Genomic DNA, 23,082 nt, shown 5'->3' with positions numbered 1-23,082 from the left:
AAGGACATCACTTGAAAGGTGCTTCCTATTTGGAATTAAATTTGAATATTATTACAAACCATTAGACATAGAGAAATTCTTCTCATATTTCAAACTTTAGGTTCTTTAACCAAATCAATAGAAGTTCCACCCCAATATTTTTAGCCTTCTATTTTCTCTTCTCCTGCTCCTTAATTCTCTATGATAAAGGCTGTACATTTTTGGCTGAAAGCAAGCAGATCCAGGATTGTTCCACAAACAGACCTTCACAAAAACACACTAAACAATGCTAAAATAACCATCAAATATTAAATATATTGAGTATGTGGCTATATGGACTACACAGGAAATAAAGTTAGGAACAAAATAGGAAACAGTGCCTTAAAAAATGAAACATACGTGGAATGTACGCTTAAACACTAACGAAGGCTATCTGGAAATCTGGATTCACAGAGTCAGGAATACTTGTTAAAGATTATTTTTCTTTGCAGTAAAATTACTTGATTAAACATAACAACAATAAACATAAAGAAGCAGAAGGAAGACCATCAGGTTTTGCTTTCGTGCCTAATGTGCTATCTTTAGTTGATGACTGAGTTCACTGAGCAAAGAAGAAGAATGAATAAAACAACACAAATGTCAGGAAACATATCACAGGGTAACTAGGCTACCGATTCACTTTATTATTTGCTCATTTTGACTCATGATGTCTAGTAATTGGTTAACCCCAGCCCTGAAGACCCAGAAGGGCATGTGAGGTCAGTCATCACTCCTTTCCTCACTGCATATGTGACCTTTGACAGTAACTTCACAACATACTTACATGCTTCCCGCAGATTGAGAAAAACCTGAAGACAATCACGCATGCGCCCATCATGTAGGTATACGCGTTCTGAAATTTAAACAGAGGAGGGCCTCTCGTAATTTGCACAAAAGATCTTGTTACAGTTCCATTTTCATTTTAAGCCTTCTGTGAAGTCTACTGAATAATGAGTTTAATAAAATATGAAAATTCCTATAAGAAATTTATCTTAAAGAGGTGCTGAAAAGGTCACCGCCAAAACTCATGAATAAATATTAGCTATAAAATCAAACCTTCAATGAAACTTCCATCTCTGTTTTTCTCAGCTGAATTCTGCATTTTAAAATTTATTTTACATGAAATAGTGGCCAGCTCCTTCGAGGAGCAAGAAAGACAGGGGATAACAATGTGACACGGAGGCATCGAGGGAGACAGGAGATGAAGGACTCCTGGCTTCCTGTTCCAGCCAGAGGGGTGTTGGTGTTGGAAGAGATTGCCAGAGGTCTGTTTCCGCTTCCTTCTCTTCAAAAACCTCCAGAGATGTCTGGAGACCAGCCGGCCACATGCACATTAGTCTGAGCTGATTTCAGAGAAGTCCCCGCTCTCAGAAATACACCCCACTCTCCTCTGAGTGTGTGATTGGCAGCAGGAGGTGACTCGGTGTGCTTTATGACTAAGAAAGTTCCATTCGAGAAACAAAGATCCCACCGGTGACAACTGTAGTAACAACCGTGGCATTAAGCTGATGCCAAGGCGTGATTAATCCCCAGGCGCCTTCCTGCTTAGTCAAATGACAACAGTCCCAGATGGGCCCCTGTTGGGGGGAAGACTCTTGGTGAGGTGCAAGGAAATGAATGTGTCTGCAGCACAGAAGCATCTCAGGGTGGGAACAAGGACTGCTGCTTCCTTCAGAATCGTCCACTGCAAAACAGAGTGGAGGGCGAGTGCCCCCCAGGACCAGAGGCTCCCGGGGAGGAAAAGAAGCAGTCAGGCGGCATAGGCAGCTGGTCTCCCGGGCATGAGCCATCCTCCCTGGGGACACCCAGAATGAGAGAATTTGTCTGGAGAAAGAGACAAAGCTGCTCCTTCTTGCCATGTTTGTGCAAAACCAATTGTAGAGACCGCCTCCCTTTACTTCTGGAAGTGATGATACTCACAGCTTCCAGGATGAGGACCCGCTCCTTTACCTGCACTACAGGCCCTGAGAGGTCCGACACCTTCTCACCCAACCAGAAATTGTGCCACGTTCCCCTCTCCCCTTCTGCTCCAGGCCCACTGTCTGTCCCACTGCGCCTCCCATCACGGGGACAGCTGCCTGGAATATTCTCCCCTCACCCGACAGACTGATCCCAGTCATCACTCCCCGGGGACGCTGTCCGGGCCCTCTCTGATGAAGCCACCGGGTGCTGTGATGTGGCTCTCCGTCTCCCTCACCCTCGCAGTCATTTTCATTGACTGGGGGGCATTTGACGAAAGCCGACCTAACCTTCCAGGCGGTGAGGTTCAGGAAAGCTGTCTTCATTCTGCCCATTACACTCTCCTCAATGCCTGGCACAGTGACTTGCAGCTTTTTTAGCGCTCTGAGCCATCTGTCGTCAGAGCAAATGAATCAGGGTGACTCAGAGCCCACCTGGGCTTGGCACAGCCCCTGATGCTGAAGGTAACAACTGTTTTAAGGACAGTCAATATGTTCCCGAGTACAGCGACTTCATCCCAAAGCAGAGCCTTTGTGGTGTGCAAACGGGTTCTGTGTGTTAGGGATTTTCCCCTGCTTGCCTCCAACACTGGGGAGGATGGGAGACTGGGTAGAAGAGCAGGGGAAACTGATGGCATGACTTTTGAGTGGGATCAAGGAAGACTAACAAAAAAGAAAGTATTTATAATAATGTGCCACGGGTTTGTATGTATAATCTTTACAGTTGTTAAAACTTCACATAATTGACCTTCATGATGGGCATAAGGAACAGGTAGACTATGACATTATATTCCCAGTTCAGAGCAAGGGGCAAAAAGATCACTGAAGGTGATTAATTTGACCAAGGCTGGAAAACAGTGCAGCCTAGAGTAGGACCCAGATCTTCTGGACCTGTGTTGTCCAACATGGTAACCCGCTGTGGACCGTGAGCGCTGGAAGGGTGGCCAGTCTAAATTAGGGTGTGCTGTCAATGTCAAACAGGCACTCAATCAAAGATTTAGTACCAAAGAAAGGATGTAAACTTGCTCCCTCATAATTTTTACATTGCTGACATACTGAAATGATAATATTTTGGATATGGTAGGTTAAAATACATTATTCAATTAAAGTCATCTGTTTCTTTTTTCATATTTTAAATGTGAGTCCCAGAAAATTTAAAATTACACCCAGACCACCTTTTATTTATATTGTACAACACGGGTCACGATCACAGTCAAGTTTACCCATGGCTGTAGGTTCCGAGCTGGACCTCAGACGGAATAGAGGGCAGGGAGGCTGAATGCATTTTAGGCAAAACGATGAGAACTCAGGTGCAGAGATGAGGAATGATGGATTTCGAGAAATGGCAGCTGGGTGTCTGGGAGAAAATAAGGCAGCGAAGTAGAGGAGAATCACACGGTGAGACCCTGATTACAACGCAGTGACACCGAAGCCGCACGCCAGCTCTGGGAACTGGGTTCAGGTCTGCTGATTCAGGCGTGGGTGTGAATCTGGACAGGTCTCTTCATCTCTGGGTTTCTGTCTCTCTCTCCTGTTTTTATCCTTTGATAAAATAAGGGTTAAACCAGAGGACCTCTGAGGCCCTTCTCTTCATCACTCACAGGCTCTAGGACTTTGAGTGGCCAGCTTTTGTGTGTGTGAAGAATGCAGGTGTGTGCGCAGGTACGTGTGTGTGTGTGAGCATGTCTGAGGTCCTGTCACAGTCCAGGCTGAATTTTAGGGGGGTTAACCTGACAGCTGAGAGTAGGCTGACATGGAATTAAATGAGACTAGAAGCAGAGTTACCTGAACTGAAATTATCGACTGAAATAAACTGCGGCTCCGTGCTTACCAGGAGGGCAAAGTGAAGCACCACCCAGACCACGCCCAGGGACGTCACCAGCAGATCGTACCGGTTTCTTCTGCTTTGCCAGAAGCCAGCAGGTGACATCGCTATGATCTTCATTGTCACCTGGGGAGGAACAATGACGACGGTGAACAGAGGCTGAGTGTTCAGCATGTATTTAAATGTATTAACTTGAGGCACATTATTTTTTTAAAGGATGTAGAAACCAAAGAGAAGAACCGATTCCTGCTGTATGTGTGTGTATATATATGTAAATCTAGATTCTCCACACTCTTTTCACCTTGTTTTATGACTAGTTCTGACAGCAGGTTGTGTTTCTTCCTCAAGTAAAAGATCACAGACTTGGGGAAACATCCACTGGTACAGGATGAAGTAAGGATCTGCTTGTATTTCAAAGAAGATTACACTGGAAAGCTATGCTATGTGGACTGGGGATTAAAATAATCTGTCTGGGCGAACTCCCTTGGTCACCATATTGCAATTTGAGTCCCTGAATTACAGTGGTTTGTGCCGTTTGCTGGAAATATTTGAACTCATGTAACTAGAGAGGCCAACATGCAGATACAACAATCAACAGCAGTTAGCCATTCCTGCTGTTCGAGAAATGGAAATAGAAAGTGAAGTCTTTGTTCAAGCAAGGCAGAGCAGCCTAGAAAGGAAATATCCTAAGAGCAGGCTCTCCCCTTCCCCCTAAAGCGATGGAACACGGAGCTGAGAGTGCCATTGGAGGAGGACATGGTTTTACTTGCAAACGCACATGGCGGCCCCCGGAGCCAGCTGACTCATTACTGTACCTCTAGAACAAAGATGAACGTGAAAACCACCGACATGGTGGCCAAAGGGACAGTCACTGGGTCCTCGACGTCCCACTGTAACAGAAAGAGCACGCAGGTCTGTGGCCACATCCACCAACACAGAAATGCTTTCCCCTTCCTCCCATCTGGACGTGACTGTGAATTTTAATTGTTTATAAATGTACACTGTGAGTGTATGTGGCTGCTGGCAATGTTCTCGGACCCACCAATGAATAAAAAATCCATTCCCAGTGTCTCAGGATGAAATAAAGTACCTTGACGGACAGCAGCACCGACTGGGCCAGGACAAGCAATGCAATTGTCCTCTTAAAAAATGGATGCTGGGTGATGTCGTACATCTTTGCTCTGAAACCATCATTGTCTGGAAAAGAAAGGTCAGGCAGGGGCGTTTTAGACGGGGGTCACATTTACTTTCTTGTCTTTCGTTTTCTTTAATGCTCATCTTAAAACCCATTACATTTTTTTTTTCCTTCTACAGTTCAATCTATTGTGAAGTGTTTGGCAGGAGTGGCTGGCTCTGAATATTTAAAACGATGGTGCATGACGCTGTCTGTATTGGAAGGAGAACCGCATCATTCAATTTCTGTCAGTTTAATACATTTCACTTATACGTTTAAAAGGCAAGCACAAACATATTTTATTTAAAAATTCATTTTTTCATTAAGGCTTATCCTAGGAGCACTGAAGCACGGCCTCTGGGTGGTTGATTTTAATAGCCTATGGAGAGATCTGTTTCTATATTAACTTATGCACAACCGCCTAGTGGCCTCACGATTATTATTTTAATTGAAATCGCAGACTCCTGGGGAATCATGAACACTGGGGCCCAACATGAATAAAATCAGAGCATCTTTGATACCCGGGCGAGGTGGCAGATGAAGAGGCTGTGCTATCTTCAGTCGGCTCTTCAAATCTTCCCATCTTCTCTGATCTACCGTCAGCAGAGCCGTCCCCTTAATAAACAAAGGAAAGCAGAGAAAGACCCTTTGTCGTGTGCTCCACACCAACGACATCTGCAAACGGGGTGCTGAGACAAACAGGACTCATTTGGTTTTAAAACAAAGATATTCTTCCGATACCGTGGTGGTGCAATAAACATGGTCAGAATTCTCAAACGTGGTCTTGAGAGGAGTTCTGGAAAGGATGGTAGTGGGTTTAGAAGGTTCTGCAGCCTTCAATGGGTGTCTTTGAACATGATAAATATTCAGGTTTGGGAAAAAATCTAAAGAAGGTTTTCTACATGAGTAGATTTTCAAAAAGGGATATTCACTAACAGGGGTTCGTTTCCTTTCCTTTCCTAGTAGAAAACGCTGCAGCAAAACTATAGCTTGTCAATGCTGCCGCTTCTGGTTAAGAATATTGTGTCTTTTTAGAAAACATTCTGATATGGGCAATTGTAAAACTATTTTTAAGTGGTATGAGGTCACAGAATTTGGATCTTTTGAGAAATTAATGCTGTGACAACTGGCTAAATGAGATCAGATAGTCTGTATTATACAACTGAGGCTTCATTAAACTGCACATGAATATATTATATGACATTTCATGACATTATATTATAAAGGCAGAAGTATAATTTAAGAAACTTGGGAAAAATGCACCTTCCCACTCCTATTTTGCCTTTCCTGCCACTGAACTAACAACTGTCCTTCAGGGGTACCTCCTCCTCCTCCTATGCTTTCAGACTTTTGCTGCTTATGTACGTATAAATATGTAGGAATGTGTGTGCTTTGAATTTTAAAAATTTATATAGTGTTATCCATGATGCGGTAGTTTATGCAGTTTTTTTTTTTATCTTCATTGAACATTAAGTGTTCCATACGAGATACTAGATCCGATTAGTTTATTTAACCGCTCATACAGTATCCCACTGTACAAATATATCAGAAGGTATCATGTTGGGTTTAGGCAATGCTGCAAAAAACACGCATGTACTGCTCCACGGTAAACGTCCTGCTCTGTGTAAATCTCTAGGAGAGGAATTGCTAGGGTCTAGAAATTTACCCATCTCTGTGTTTACCAGAGATTGTCACGGTGCTGTCTAAAGAGCAACAGCCAAGAAAACTGGATTCAGTCTGTAAGTGTCCCCATTTCCTTATGTTCTTGCCAACAAGTGACATTATCAGACATTTTAACTTGGCCTTTTGATGAGTGTGAAATGTATCTGATTTTAGTTTTAATATTAATGAGATGAAACATTTTTTTGTGTGTATAAATGGTGAGTCCTGTGTGTTCCTATGTGAATTGCCTGTTCATATTCTTTGCTCATTTTTGTATCTGGATATTTACTTTTTGATGTTTTGCAGAAAGTCTCAATATATTCTAGATTACTAGTCTTTTGTCAGTTATGTGAGTTGTAAAAATTTCCTTTTAGTCTTAGCTTTTTAAAAATTTTTGCTTAGCCTGTCTTCTGTCATTCAGAAACTTTTCATTTTAATGTAATCTAATTTATATATATTTTTTTCTTTATGGATTTCACTTTGTGTTTTAATGTCAAGAACTCTAAAACTACTCCAGGGTCAAAAAAAAATTCTACATGGTTTAAAATTTGCTTTTCATAGCTAGGTCTTTCATTCATCTGGAATTGATTCTTGAGTGTGCTGTGAGGTAGATATCTGTTTAGTTTGAGCTCTAGACAGTCAGTTATCCAAGCATCACTTACAGATGGTTTCATCTTCTCCATTGACTTGTGGTGCTACTTCTGTTTCATATATACACGGGGCTTTCCGTTCTGTTCTGTAAAGTATAACTTTCTGTCTGTGTAACAATGCCAATACTATTTTACTTACAGCAGCTTGTTTTTCCACATTTTGTTCATGCTCAACCTTGCAAGAGGTTTATTAATCTAATTTATTTTAACAAACCAGCTTATGTCATTCTTGAGCTTTTCTGTAAGTTACTTGTTTTCTGTGTCATTCATTTCCGTCCTTATCTTTGTTACTTTCTTCCTCCCACTTTCTTCTATTTTACTTTGTTGCTCTGATTATAATTTACCGCTTTTCATATTTGGCATATTAATAATCAATATTTGATTTTTTTCCCTCTAGCATGTACACTTAAAAGCTATATATTTCCGTCTAATTACTGATTTATCTATACATTGTGAGTTTTTATGTAATTTGTATAAACAATTTATGTAAATGTTTTGTGATTTTCTATTCTGACTTATTCTGTAACTCAGAAATTACTTAGAATGTTGTCTTAATAGTTCCAAACTATGGGGAATTTTTTTTTTTTTGCTATCTTTTAAAATTATGATAGAGAACATGTTGTGTACATTATCAATTCTTTGGTGACTATTGTCTTATGACTTTGGAGAGGATAAATTTTGTACTTGGAAATGATACATATTCTCAAATTGTCAGTGTCAGAGGTCTTTATATGTTCATGAGATCAAACGTTTTTATTGTGTCAAATCTACTGTTTTCTTTCTTTCCCTCTCCTGTCTGATACATGATTTTCTTGGAGAAATGTGTTACTACCATTCATTATGATTTTGGACTTTTTAGCTTTTAAAAATAATTTGGTTAACTTCTCCTTTGTGCATTTGGAGGTTCAGGAATTGTGTATCTTTGTCGTCACGGGACTGAGTTCATCTGAAGTCGGAAGTCTGCTCAGAGGGCCTAAACCCTGTTAACTGACTGAGTAGCTTCTGCCCACATTCTGGATTTTCCAGTGTCTGCTTCACTGAGTGGCTCAAAGGCATCTAAAAAAAATCCACCTTCCTCCTGCTGCTTGGGATTAAATTGAACATGCTGTAGGGCTTAAAGAAACTGGTTATGAATGTGTTCAAGTAAAATAGGGGGGCTGAGAGATACAATCTCTACCTTTCTCTCTTTTCTAAATTCCACATTTCTGTGAGTTGGAGGAGTGTTGGGGCTCGAAGCAGGGATTTTTCAAGTTGCACCCTTTGAAAGCCCGAATGAAATGACATCCCCATTAGGCACACATCAAAGGTGGCAATTGGCTGAGGCACTGGTACCACACACGTGGAGCCTGGGGGATTGTGAATGAGACAGTCCACGCGCAGCTACACAAACCAAAGGGCGCTGATGTGAACGCAGACGAATCAGTCCCAGCTCTGAGTGACGCAGGCCAGCACAGGGCCATGCAGGCAAATCTAGCTTTAATTCAATGCAGAACAAATGGGGACATTTTTATGCCCTTGGACGACAGTCACAGGCACTACTTCTGAGTCCTGGCCCCCTTTTCTACTCCTTATAAGCCCCAGACAATGATCTCACCTCTCTAATCTGCTTTTCCTTCAAGTGTGCATTTCAGAGGGGAGTTATGTAAAACCTTAGTGTGTGATTCCAGAGGACTGACCCTCACCCAGCAGAGGGCAGAGCCGTCATGACTTGGAGAACCACACAGAATGCTTCTCCCAACTTTCTCTTTAACAGGATGCAATGCAGGCTGTTTTCCCCTTTGGGAGCTCTTGTCCTGATCACTAGAGCTGTTACGAACTCAGCACGCTTCCCGAGTTCATAAAGTATGCAGTCTTTATGTGAAATTGGAAAAATTTTCTTTTTATCCCATGAATTAGGATTTAAACATTTCTACTGCAATCCCCAAACCCCCACCACCCCATCAAAATTCTGAGTTCACCTACTGGGCTCCAAAGCAGCATCCAATTTACATTTTGTGAGGGTGATATTACCTGCAGTCAGTGCCATCAGTTTCAGTTACTGTATTTTAATAACTTGCTGCCCATCCTTTCAATTTGAACAATAGGAGATGTGCTTTTCAGCCATCAGCAAAGTTACCGAAAGAGGAAATTTAGCAAGAGAACTGTGCTCTTAAATACTATGCCTGAAAGGCAGCAATAAGGTAGCTTGTGAAATAGTTACAGAGATTATTTACACCCGTCACATCACGGTTTAATGCAACTTCATGTCGGGTGTGAAAAGGGAGCTCAAAGTGTGCAGCTAAGACATAAACCCTGTGGAATTCAAGCCAAGAATTCTTACCTTGTTCTCATTGAAATTAGCAATAACCACTCCAACAAAAAGGGTCAGTCCAATCATGCAGCCCAGGAATACAAAAACATGAATGTAGATTCCATGCATCTGTATAAATGAAAAAAAAAAAAAGGTTATTCATCAAAGCCAATGAAAGCAACTATTGTCGCAATCAAAGGATTCCGTGTGTGTGCTTACCGGCCCCACACGATGAATAATAACATCCCTTACTTCCACCCAGCCTTTCAGGGAGAGGACTTCAAACAATGCCAGCATAGCGTTTCCCACGTTGTCAAAATTAAAGTTCCGAGGATTCGCCCTGTGAGTCAGAAAGGGCAATGTTCGGTGAAATTCTGATGAAAAGCACCCTGAGCAAACATCTATAACTCTCTTCAATCTCGAGTGCAAAGCATATTTGGAATTTAGAAGGTAGCCTCGATGGCACATGTTTGCTAAATCCTAACAAAGCATTCAGGTGTCGCCACTGATCACGTAGCTAATTATTACATAATGATGGGGTGCTCTCAGTTGAAAACAACAAAAGGCTGCATCATTCAACTTCCACCCCTGGAGGTCCTGCGACGTTTCTGGCCAGTCTTCATGGTACTGAGGACTTTCCGGTTAGAAACTGAACAGGGGCATTGGAGTTGGGATGTGAATTCTGAAAGAGTTTTACAATTGAAAACCGTTCTCAAGGCATGAATTATAAATCAAAAAGGGTAAAATGAGTAGAATCCGGCCACTTTATTTCACTCTGTGCCGTCATGGGCGCTTCACATCATGGCGCAGTGATGCCGCGGGGTCCCCGAGACGGCTCAGAGCAGGTGTGTCTCAGACACGTCACTCCCTCCCCGGGGGGTTTCTTCTCTCATTAACTCCGCGTTCTCAGCAGATGCGTCTTCTGGACCCCAGCACAAGGTATGCCGCCTACACCCACAGCTGACGCCTGATTTCTGAAACAGTTTGTTCCCTCTGTTTTTAGGGGGTTTGGGGGGACATTTCATTTTTTATTTTTCTGACATGTTTACACTTTTCTCTTCCAAATAACAAAAGTAATGCTTTTTATTACACTGTGTCTCCCTTAGTCATTACGTAGCTAACATTTGTGTTAACAGAGGATTTCAATGTTTTTCCCTCCTTTTCAGAGGCTATTTTAAATAATTAAAAGATGTAGACAGCCACATGCTGGAAAATCACGACTATCACCACATTTCCTGAATTTGATGAATTGAGCTCAGGATTGCTGAATAGAGCAGGCCTACGAAAGTCTATCTAAATTATATTTTGATAGTTTTTTTTCCTGCTAGCACATTTATCAAAATTGAACCTTCGTAAGAGGTCACACTCTAGGGGGAATCTGGTTTAGTATTTTTCTATGTCTTTCATGGTTTTCAAATTATAGAGACAATCATGAGATGTACTTTTTATAAGTTTTCTTTTTTAAAATACTCAATATGTGGGAATCTAATAAAACATAACACTGAAACTAACTTGTTTTTAAAGGTTTAAAGCGGATTGGTAGAAATGTTTTCTATATAGGGAAAAAGCCTCACTCAGAAATTCGTATTTTGGGATTCTGACTTATATTTTTAAATATGAAAGTACAAGCATCTTCTCTTGGATTTTCCCAACAACCTTTCCTTTGGGAGGTTTCAATTAAATGCAATATATTTTTCAGCAGACAGACGCTGTGAGGATTCTGCAGATGCCACAACTTCCTTGAACAAAGATTTTTTTTTAAAGAACGAAGTGAGTCAGCTCCCAGATCTGATGTTGAACTTTCTTACCCATCCATGTTCTTTATGTAAAAGTGCTTTTTTAGCTGAATTTGCAGCAACCCAAACTATATTCATGTTCTGTATCCTTTAGGAGTTAGAATATGTTAAAATATACTTTTAGGCTAAACCAAGAAAAATAAAATAGAGGATCACAGACTTAGCTGGAAGAACATATCACATTAAAAAATGTCTCAGTTTTAATCATGTAACTCTTTCTGCTTTGTTCATGATACTAAAATTGAAAAGTTTGATACTTTACCTGGAACCACAGAGGACTTCGTAAATCCCAGACACAATCTGTTATTGTCAGTTTTCCTGTTGCCCTTCCTCGATTTGGACGGCTGTTTAAACATCATTTTTTCTGGTTCATTTTAAAAAGATTACAATAATCTTGTTTATCCAATTCAGAAAATTAAGACATTGGTTCTGCCCTCACTATCTGGTCAGTCTTCACCCCAGTAAGAAGCGCTCCAGGGACCTGCGGTCATTATTATTATTGTCCTCTGAGAAGACGAGGGCGCCGCGGAGGAAAGGAATTTAGCCTCTGACCTTGGATGTGGAAATTCAGGGAATGACACTGTCCAGAACAGCACCCTGTATCTTACACATCTCTGCTGTTTAATCTAAAGAAATCAGAAACTTTTTGTTCTTCCTGGAATGCAGATTTTTGTTCTTCTTGTTGTTGCCTTGTGCTTTGGCAATAACAGTTTGAGTTTCCTCAACCTACAACACTCTCATCTCTGCCTAGCCCCTCCCTCTCACCTGCCTGAAGCTCCTCCCCCCTCACCTGCCTAGTTCCTATTCACCCTTCAAAAATTAACTGAGTGTCTTCTCCTCTGGGTCCTTCTCCCTGGTCCAACCATAGTTTGGGTTGGGTGCCTCCCCTGCACATGCTGCTGCACCCTTTGGCTTTCTGTGTCCTAGAATCAGAGGCGGCTACACCGTGAAGCTAAAGAAATGTAAGACTTAAGCCTCAGGGCCCCACCTGGCACAGGCCCTTTCCAAGACTCAGGAAGGGGCCCAGAAGTGAGTTCATATAGTCATGTTTCTGTTAAACTTATAAAAGCAAAGCAGTTTTATATTTTTTTCCTAGAGAGCAAACTCAAATTGTTAGACTTTACAAAAAAGAAAAAGAAAAACTCCGATCTCTTTCTGCCTAGAATATATCACAGTGTAACTAAAAATTACCCAGAGGTAAGCTTCCGGTGGAGCCTCAAGTGACTTTAGGGACTTACAGAGGTAGCATGAAAACTTTAGCATATTGCATTGAATGATTTGTGATTTTATTTTCTGTTCTCCACTAGAGTCCAAGCTCTTAGGGGTCAGGGGCCATAGCTTGTCCCCAGTGGCAGCATAATACCTGGTGAATAGTAAGCATTTAGCAAATTACATTTATTATGAAACTGAGTACTTTGTTGATTTCTCTCTCACACATTTCATTTTCCTAAATCCCAGACTTCTGCTTAAAAGAAAACACACGGTATTTATAATATATGATGTGTTTAATCCCTTTTACCAAGGTAATTTTTATCTCGTCAAGTCTGAGTGATCCAGAAGAAAATGAATGTATTCATCTGAAGAGAGAATACAGACACCAGGCTGTCTCCTGCGTTAGCTGGTGCATATGTATGTCCTAATTATGATCACCAAAGCATTCCTCTAGGCCAGTTCCCAGATATAACTTATTTTCTTAACCATAAATTAGCCAATATAAAATTACGAAGTTTTCGCCTTCTAAGTCTTGACGAGATTATTAGAGAAAGAAAATGTGAACATTATCATGGTTACAGTTGACATTTATTGTTTGAAAGATTTATATTTCCTTAAAATTAACCCAAGTCACAATATTCTGAAGAAATGCACAGAAATGACGGTGATCACTTCAAGTGATGTCCCTCTATGTGTTGATGCTTTAAAAATGCCATTGAACTTGAAACCCCCAATAATGACTTACATAAAATACTACCTTTCAATGAACTGACTTAAAATCATCACGAGCTGATTTTGTGGAACAGGTTGACTGTCATGGCCTACAACTGGGAACTGACTTCTCTAACAGCGCTACCTTCCAGAGTGTCCTGGTTCCCTTCCTGACATCTTGGGGTTGATCCCAAAGCTTTTTGTTATTTTCCATTACATGATGAATCTTGTTCTAAAAAGCCCACTCCATTCAAACCTGCACCAGGACCCCATCTCAGTGGCTCACGCCTGACCCGTGATCTGGGGAGGGGAGGAGAGGGTTGGCCACTCTGTGCCCCTCCTCTTCCTGCTGCCATCTAGTTCTTACAAGACTGGGTGGGATGCGGCTGGAGTCAGAGAAACAGAGTCGAGTCTCGAGTGTCTGACTCTGCTGGACTCTGGCCCTTGGCGCTCTCCTCACAGCAGCCCCTGTTCTCTCAAAGCTCACTTTTGTGTTCCTAAGAAACGCTTCATGTATTAACTGTGTTTCTAACTTCAGTAAACGTGGTACTTTGACATGTGTCCTGGCTATGTATGTGGGATCTGCTTTGTTCTGGACAACCCGACGAAGTGCCGGGTCACCCTTCCTGGCCTCATCACCCCGTCCCACCCCTCGGAAGGGGTCCTTTCCAAGGCATGCTTTTCAAACACAAACCAACCAATCCAGACCATGCTTCAATCACCTCCTTTATCGGGCTTTCACACTCTGAGCCACTATCCACCTGCCCTGATGATCCCTGTGCCGGGTACCAGACCACAATGGACAGCCTCTCTGTCCCAGAGCCCCCGAAATGATTCAGCCTCGCCCGCCCTCAGCCTCCTTGCCCTGCCTCACCCGTTCCTTCCCAGGGAAACCACAGTAGAGACTTGTGGCCACAGTTCTCCCCACCCCTCCGCCGGCTGACTCGCCCTGGTGCTTCCCCAAGTGGTCCCCTGTGGTGTGGCTTGCCCCCTCCTCTTGGGGACTATGAGTAACAAAATATCTTTTCAATGGTAATCGTCTCTTGAGCTGTTGGCTTTATTCTACCTTGAAGTCTCTATTGCTACACTCCCCTGCACGAGGATGCCTCACCATGCCCTTCCTGCTGGGAGTGTAGCCTCCAGGTGTTGCCTGGCTCCGACTCCTGGAAACATTCCCACCGCCTCTTCCACCTTGTCCCCACAGTGAAGGTGGGGGGCAATGCCACAGGACTCCCTGCTCTTGACTTCAGTCACTTCCACGATGTCATCTTTGAGTGCAGTGTTTGCTCTGACAGGAGCTGGGTGATGGAGGTGGGTAATGTTTTAGTAAGTTCTGCCGGGACTGGTCTCTTGGCCTCTTTAGGATGTAAAGATACTTTATCTCCTGTTGACCTTAGTTTTGAGACTCTAGCCAAAATTCCAAAACAGCAGGAAAAAAAACTAATGTTCTCATATAAATAAATTATTTATGGTCTAGTAATAAGTTTTAATCTCACAATAAAAGAAACTGTTTATGAGTCTTTAATTTTTTATTGTAAATTAGACTGCTCTGCTAGCTAACACTGGGATAAGGACGTTCCCCTGTGATAACACTTCTCTACCCTTGCTCAGCCTCACATCCAAAATTAATAGTTTTCCATAATTCTTTGGTATTAAAAAAAAAAAACTAATTGTATCGAATTGTTTGTGAAAGTGAATTTCATATCAGAGAAATGCCAAAGCAGGTGACGAAGACTCCTGGGGGTATAACGGGGTGAAATGCTATTCCTTTTAAAGAGTTTTGACATTTAGTAATGAGAACATGAATTGTGACAAAAGCAGAGGAGTTGCTGTGGTTCACTTGTTATTCTAAGAGATAAAAATGAAATAAAAAGAAAACAGATAGCAATTTAAAAGGACAAACGAAGCTGATGGAACACTGAGAGCATCAGTGAAGCTGACTGAGGGAGTCAGTCCATTCACAGTCATTAGGAAAATGGATGAGAAAGAAGGGACCAGGTACTTCTGGCTTTGATGTAAATGCTTTGAAAACTCATTTTCAAAAAATACCCCCAGTTTTAAAGAGAGAGAGAGAGAGAGAATCGACTGTGTTACTGACTGTCCTCTTCTAGGGTTTCATCACTGAAACCCTTCAATGTAAGTGGGTTTTAAAATTGAAACAGCTTTATGATTTAGGCTTTTCTACAACTGTTATGAGAACCTCAGGCCTTCCTTAAAGTCAGGATGAGTTTAGTTTTAATTTGATTACAATTGTTAAAGTTAAAAAAAATGATTTAAAAATTAAATTAAAATTTGATTAAAAACTTGATAAAAAATCTTTTCTTTTTTAAGCCTCACTTATTTTTAAAATTTTAAAATTTTGGCTTAAAGACGTAAGTATAAGACTATGTGTGGTGACTGTAAAACCACGAGCCTCTTAATGATGGTCAGTGTCTTTAAGTCGTTAAAATAAACAGAAATGAAAAGGCTAAAAAAGTACATTTTGGGGGCACAGTTGTACGTATTTATTGCCCATTCATTTGTCCCAAATTTGTACTGATTCATTGCCTTTCAGTCTAGATGTTTATTCCCTCATTTACTTAATAAATGAACTTATGCATTCGTTCCACAAAGATCCAGTGAGCCAGTCAATTATGGGCTAGACAGAGTGTCTTAGAGAATGCTAAAAATATTGACCCATATCAGACAAGTTCCTCAACCTTGAGGAACTCAGAGTCCAATGAGCACAATGGGCATGTAAATAATTGTAGTGAAAAAACATAACTCATGTAATTAGATAAAGTGATTATGACAATAAAAGAAAGAGATAAAAACATCTCTATTTCTAGATGTTTAGAGAGGTTCCTCAGAAAGTCTGACCTTTTTTTGAGTCTTCTTTATTCAAAAAACATTTTGATTATAATACATGATAATGGACAACTCAAGTGACAAAGTACTGTGTCTGTAGTTTGGTGTGGACTCCCTGTCTTAAGATGATTTTCCAGGGCACGTCAATGTCCAACACAGGCAACCATGTGAATCCAGATCCATACTTAAAGTATTAGCGAAGTATAATGGTGATATTCCCTTAGTTTCATGAAGCGACCTGGGACTCAGGGGTACCACCTGCTCTCTTATTTATCTTGTTTATTTTACTTTTGCATCCTGTTGTAAGTCAGTGCTTTGTCCTGCATCACTTAAAGTTATTTTAAGTGATTCAGTTTCATGCCATACTGTGCTGCTTCATAACCGTACACTATATATACTTACACCCAACATGGATGGACCATGAAGGCATTATGCTAAGTGCATAAGTCAGACAGAAAAAGACAAATACTGTATGATCTCACTTAGAAGTGGAATCTGAAAACCAAAACAAAAAAACAACCCCTCAACTAAACTCACAGAAAAAGAGATCAGCTTTGTGGTTACTGGGGTGGGGGGAGTGGAGGAAAGTAGTCAAAAGGTAGAACTTCCAGTTATAAGTAAGTACGAGAGATGTGACGCACAATGTGATGCCTGTAGCTAACACTGCTGTATGATACACAGGAAGGCTGTTCGGAGGACAGATCCTAAGAGTTTCGCATCAGAGGGAGAAGCTTTTTCTTTTCTTTTTACTTTGTCTGTTTGAGATGATAGATGTTAACTAAACTTATTGTGGTAAGTGTTTTGCAATATATGCAAATCAAACCATCATGCTGTATGCCTTAAGTGTATACAGTGATTGATGAAAGACGATTATTTCTCAATAAAACAGAGGGAAAAACCCTTAAACTGACAACATAGCATTCTTGAAGATATTTTTGGAGTATGCTTACCAAACACGGGGCACCCAAAATCCGGGTTTTTTCTCTCCAGGTCTTAATTTTAAATTTAAGTTCTTGGACACACTTACATTAATTCTGAATATTCCATTACAATCTTCCTAAAACAGGAAAAAAAAAATAAAAGAATGGGGAGAGGAACCTGGTCAGAAAATGAACTCAGAGAAGATAAAAGATAAAACTTTTTACATAGAACAACCAAAGTCTTTTATCTAACAACAGTGATGTGGACAGCTACTTAGCAAACAGTGACAAAGGCTTCAGAGACAAGCAGGTGAAAGTTGATGCTGAAAACATTAGTAAGTGGGCAAATGATCTGAACTGACGTTCTTCCAAGGGAGAGAAAAATGGCCAGTGAGCACCGGAAAAGATGCTCGGCATCATTAATCATCAGGGAAATGCAAATCAAAACCTCAATGGGATACCAGTTCACATCCACTAAGAAGGCTATAATCAAGAAGTCAAATAACAACAAGCTTTGACAAGGATATGTAGAAATCATAGTCCTCAAACACTGCTGGGGTGGATGGCAAATGATGCAGCCACTTTGGAAAATAACGTGACAGGCCCTCAAATGACTAAACAAAGAACTGCCATAGGACCCAGAAATTCCACTCTGAGGTATCTACCCAAGAGAAACAAAAACATATATCCACATAGAAATTTGTACATGAATGTTTATATCATTATTATTATAAATAGCATTATTTATAATAGTCCAAACAATGTAAATGTTCATCAGTGGACAAATACCTGAATATAATGTGGTATATCCATACAGTGGAATACTATTCAGCCATAAAGGGTAAAATACGGACACATGCTACAGCATGGATGAAACTTGAAGATATTATGTAAGTGAAAAAAGCCAACCATCAAGGACCACATTATTATATGATTACAACTAGAAAGATGGCACCAATAACTCAAGCTTCATGCCTCATGTGAGCTGTGTGATCCAAATGTGGGGGTACCTAGTTTCTCCTTTTCCTTGGGTTTGTCTCTCCTTTTATAAAAGTGAACTGCAGCTCCAAGGTAGAACTAGTGTCCACCTTCACCCACATGGCACGCTTGTGCCTGGCCTCTTGTATTAGGGCTAGAAAAGAACCCATCCTGATATAAAGACAGAGACCACTTCTCACCATGACAGTTTCTTTTAAATTATCCTTGCACTTGACATTGCCTGTGATACCTAAGTTTGCCTGGACGTTCTTTATCAGCTTTTCACAGAGACCTCACTGCTCTGGGAAAGAGGATAAAAGCCTGGTGGTATCTGGCTGTCTGTCCATCCACTGCGTGCTTTCCTTTCCCTATACAAGTCATCAACCTTTGGCCTGGGCTGTGGATGAGCAAAGACTATAAAAATCACAAGGCTCCTAGGCCATTATTACTGTACCGAGTCATCCAAGATTCCTATGCGGCTTTATCGTGAAATGTTATTATCCTTCTGGCCTCTATTCAGAGTGGACCTAAAATAACCCTTCTCTCCTTACACAAGCCTGTGGACTCACGCGTCAGCTAGTTATGACTTCCCTCACTTAGCTCATTGGGTACACCATGACCTTTATACCATGTTCCTTGTGCATCTTCTCAGGTTTATCCAAGGTCCTGGGACCTCTGGGGAGGGGAGTTAAAGGAAGCGGCGACCCAGGTGGTGCCTCGTGAGCTAACATGAGGTCCGACCATCCCAAGTCTCCTGCTCTGCCTCTTCCTGCAAATCTCATCATTAACATGACTGATGACATATTCTGACCGGATAAAGATGTTACCTGTATTCCGTAACAAGTCACGAGCTACCAAGCTTTACAATCAGAAGCCCGAAAACATAGGAATTTTCATACTAATGTGAAATCTCTATTAGACAGCCGTATTTGCTGGAGATACAGAAGTAAGTGTTACAGCTCAGCTCTGGGAGCCTTTTTGGAAACATGCCTTTTAATGACTTCTGGCAGTATTTTCTCTGGATGAGAGAGGAAATATTCTTGCTAGTTTATACATCAGTGGTATTTGGTTTGCTTCATCAATCTACTTGTAACATAGAGCAGAATTCTAAGAGGCTGGGACACAGGGTGGTGCAGCAGAGACTGGCTAACTATTAATTGGGCCCTGTCCCTTCTGTCTGCAGGACACACCACTGAACCACACATCGCCGTCTCCCTTCCCGTCCGGGGAGGCCACGCTCTTCCCAGTGGGACGTGGGTTGAAGTGAGGACACCCATAGTCCCCTGAGAGAGGTGGTTTTCGGCTCCTAACTGCCAGCTAAATAGAGGAGACTGAAGACAGCAAAGAGTGGGGACACCCCACACAACAGAATAAACTGGAGCCCTTGCATGGTCCTCATTCAGAAGAGAGCTGTCTGAATTTCTCGAGATGCAGTATTTTCACTTCATGGTGTTCAGCTACTGACTGACAGACCGGGGCTGCTCCAGCAGCCAGCCTCCTCTTCCAGCATCGACCGAAGAAAGACAGAGAAAGGAGCGGAATCGGAAGTGGCCAAGCTGGGGTCTTTGCTAGTTGCCTCCATGGGGCAGATTCTGGGCAACTAAGAGCTAATGCAAGCCCCTGACTCCCTAACAGAAAGAATGCGGAATGGAGCAGTCATAAGAGATGGTGTGAAAGTCAAACTCTTGTCTTTTGTATTTCTTGCGGGGGCTGTTTGCTAATAGGCATCTCAGGGCCCAGCAGAGTCAGGGCCAAGTTAGTGAAGACCTAAAGGGAAGGTGTTCCAGGCTCACAGCTATCCGCCTGGGGAGTCTTGGCTGACTGTACTGAGGACACCAGCAGCGGCTGACCCTCGAACAGAAGGGAAGAGCAGGATTCCCTGAGATGGGCTTTTGCCCGTATCACCCTTGACCAGCCAGAGCAGACATGCTGCCTGCTTGAAGTCGAGGGAGTTCACGGGAAGAGATTCTGAGAGCCCTGTCCTCAAGGCAGCCTCAGCACACGTGGACCCAGACGGTCAACTTCCTTCAGTTTTGTACCCAAAGACAGAAAGGAGTGTCTTACCCTTCTAATAATGTTGGGATCATTGCACTTTGCCAATTTTCCAGCAAAAAGCTGAACTCCAAAGCTTGCAAAAACAAGCATCAACGTCAGCAGAAGAATGGAGACCTGAAAGAAATTGGTGAGAGAGCAAATCTCTTGGGAAAAAAAACTTTAAACAGTAGATTTGGTTTGAGCAGTGACACGAACAGGACTTTTCAGGTAACACTGTAGGAACTTCCCGGTCCTTGGATGCAGTCTTTTAACTCCCCAGCCCCATAGATTATTCAGTTAGCCTTGCTGGGAAGCTTTTGGGTTTTTAAAGCTTTTTTAGGGGGTGGGGGTGGGGGAAGTTAATAAGGTTTACTTATTTAAAAAAATTTTTTTAATGGAGGTACTGGGGATTGAACCCAGGACCTCATGCATGCTAAGCACATGCTCTTCCACTGAGCTACACCCTCCCCCTGGAATGTTAAAAGAAGGAAATGAACAACAGGTTTTGAATTTTTTAAATAAAAACACATGACTTTCACGTAAGAAAACGGGCAAAGGTGTTTCTGATATGACTTGGGCTCTTCTGATTTTGAAATCAACACTTTGCTTTATTCTATTTAATGGAACAAAATAAAAATGTTGAAATAATTCTATTTCCCCCATTTTCTCAAAATGGATTCGTATCTCCGTTAGCAGAGCGTACGCTGGAGGGACAGCGGCTTTGCTTTCTTGGGAGCGTGCGCGCGCTGCACAGAGTACGTGAGGATTCAGTCTTGAAAAGGGCATCTGTTAATTGACTGGTGCGCCCTCTGCTGGACGACTGTTTTGGTCTCAGCAGAGAAACCGGCAAAAAAACTGAGCAGACTATTGATCCGTCCTCGTTGAATAATCTAAACATAAACCTTAAAGATACTCAAATTACACGGAAAATCACCTGGAGCAAAGCACACTATCTTCTAAATTCTATGGGGGCTCAAAGATTTACATACATTAGTTGTCAGGTGCTAGACTGTTTTCCTTCCGTTCCAGCTGTGTGAAAAGCCACCGTGGTATGGCTTTAGTGCAAAGAAAATAAGGAACTTTAAATACAGCTTTGAAAAAGTGTTAGCCACTATATGCCTGCAGTCACACAACAGCCTGTCTTTAAAATACCTCAAAACCCACGGCAACCACAGCTGTTCTCTCACAAGAGGTGTGTTTCTAGAAAGCAAGGCATAAAACAAGCCTTTGTAAATTAATTCACATTTCCCGTGCACAAGCAGAACTCATTAAGAATAAAAAGCGTCCTGTGATCACTGCTTTGAAAGGCCAAGATTCTTCTCTTACAGACTGTGAGCAAAGAGCCTCTTCCTCATTGTTTTGTCTGCTGCTCAGCTCTGAGGAGACCTGAAATCAATACCCGCCTGACTAAAAAGTATGTTTTCCCTCCATTCGTATTTCTAAGTATTCATTACCGTGTACTGAGCTTCTTAGAGTAGGCTGTACCTGTATGTTACGGTGCTGAAAAATTGTCTTATGTTAGCAGTCCAAAGATTAGAGCCAAATTTTGTGCTAGAGGAATTTGGGCACATGGAAAGTGAGATTATGAGCCGAGCTGTGTTAAATGCTAATATCATTTGTGCAGTCGGTGGTGGTAAATCTCCTCGTTAATTTCCGGATGGGGCAACTAAACTCCAGAGTAGAAATTAGGGTCAAGAGTTGGATATGGAAGTGTCAGCCAACACTCTCTCTTTGGATTTTCCTTTTCTGGTACTTACCAGAGTGCTTACCTTTAATTTACTAAAAATGTTTGTTGAATCAAATATACCGATAAGCCAGAAGCATCCATGGGTAGAGTTTTTGGACATGTGCTGTGTTCTGCTACTGCCTTTAAAATATTCTGGCAATGAACAAAACTGTAGACTTAACCTTGACAAGCAAGACTCACTTCATCCCCTAGTCAGCTGCATTAAGAGCTGGACTCCAGTGAACTGGAAGCGAAGCGTTACAGTAACGTACCAAAAAAATTTCCTTGAAGCCGCTGAAAAGTTCTCGAACAACTTTCCTCATCTGGGGCACCAGTTTGAATATCCGCAGAGGCCGCAGGCACCGAAGGACTAGTAAGAGCTGAGCTCCAGACTCCGCCGGCACGTTTTGAGGCATCCAACAAAGAAATATCAAGCTCACCTGGAGGGAAAAAATAAACTCAGATTTATACAATTTATCCTCTGCTACCCACGTGCTCTGGGAGCCACGGGCCACAGATTTCCTTCAGCCGAGATTCCATGTGTCACGTGGGACAAGCGTCACCAGGGGTACACGCGCTCTCTACTCTATGAACCGTTAGTGGCCCCACAGGAAGTCATCGGGTGTTTGCAGGAAAGAAATGGGGGTGCCCCCACCTGGGCGTGTGTACACCCTACATCCTGCCCCTTCTTTTAATGTGTACTCCGGGGGCTTGGCTGATGTCGGCAGGATTGACATTCCTTTGATCAGGGATCCTAACCCTCACTCTTGACCGAATACCCACCATTTTACTAACGATCTAAGCATGCCAGATGTTAACGGTCACAATTCTCCTTGTAGAGTTGGAAAAGACATGGATTTTATGCCTTCTTGGACATACAGAAAAGAAAGAAAGTTCTTTGAGTTCCTTCCTATGGTTTCCCAATTTAGCTTAACTGAACAGTTGAATGGTCACCCTCTCTAGCCTGGTATTCTGTGTGTTGGAATTGGAAGAGAGGTGCAGCCATACTCACTCTAGTTTAGCAGTAAGTGGCTCACTGATCAATTATATGATGTAGGATTTTTGATTTTTTGAGTATAGGAGCCACAAGAATTGTGGGATGCAAACTAGATTTGCTGTCTTGGACCTCAATGTATGTCTTATGCATACATGAATGTGGCTGAGGTATTTGAGCCATATGCATGCATATTTTTAATGCTTTTTATTTAGATTTTACATGCATGCCCTTTATTTGCTTGTAAGAGACCACTACTCTACTTAAAAACTCAGTTACGGCATTTA

General features: G+C 41.9%; 1 protein-coding gene across 3 annotated transcripts in view; it reads right to left on the bottom strand.

Annotated features, from left to right (window-relative positions):
- Positions 1 to 23,082, bottom strand: part of NALCN (sodium leak channel, non-selective) — a 265,894-nt gene that overhangs the window by 15,916 nt on the left and 226,896 nt on the right. For all 3 annotated transcript variants that reach the window (XR_004325878.1, XM_032496708.1, XM_032496709.1), the window contains exons 26-35: positions 22,074 to 22,241; positions 20,106 to 20,210; positions 17,094 to 17,200; positions 9,797 to 9,917; positions 9,608 to 9,706; positions 5,497 to 5,590; positions 4,892 to 4,998; positions 4,617 to 4,691; positions 3,808 to 3,927; positions 803 to 871 (exon numbers count right to left, since the gene is read on the bottom strand). Coding sequence is in view for 2 of the 3 variants with exons in the window: in XM_032496708.1 (XP_032352599.1) it covers positions 803 to 871; positions 3,808 to 3,927; positions 4,617 to 4,691; positions 4,892 to 4,998; positions 5,497 to 5,590; positions 9,608 to 9,706; positions 9,797 to 9,917; positions 17,094 to 17,200; positions 20,106 to 20,210; positions 22,074 to 22,241 (1,065 nt within the window). In the remaining variant the exon portion in view is untranslated. The remainder of the gene's footprint in view (positions 1 to 802; positions 872 to 3,807; positions 3,928 to 4,616; positions 4,692 to 4,891; positions 4,999 to 5,496; positions 5,591 to 9,607; positions 9,707 to 9,796; positions 9,918 to 17,093; positions 17,201 to 20,105; positions 20,211 to 22,073; positions 22,242 to 23,082) is intronic.

Source organism: Camelus ferus, chromosome 14, assembly GCF_009834535.1.
Source record: "Camelus ferus isolate YT-003-E chromosome 14, BCGSAC_Cfer_1.0, whole genome shotgun sequence".
Classification (NCBI taxonomy): Eukaryota; Metazoa; Chordata; class Mammalia; order Artiodactyla; family Camelidae; genus Camelus; species Camelus ferus.
Note: the sequence above shows the minus strand (reverse complement) of the source record. Positions and strands in the feature narration are given on the sequence as shown.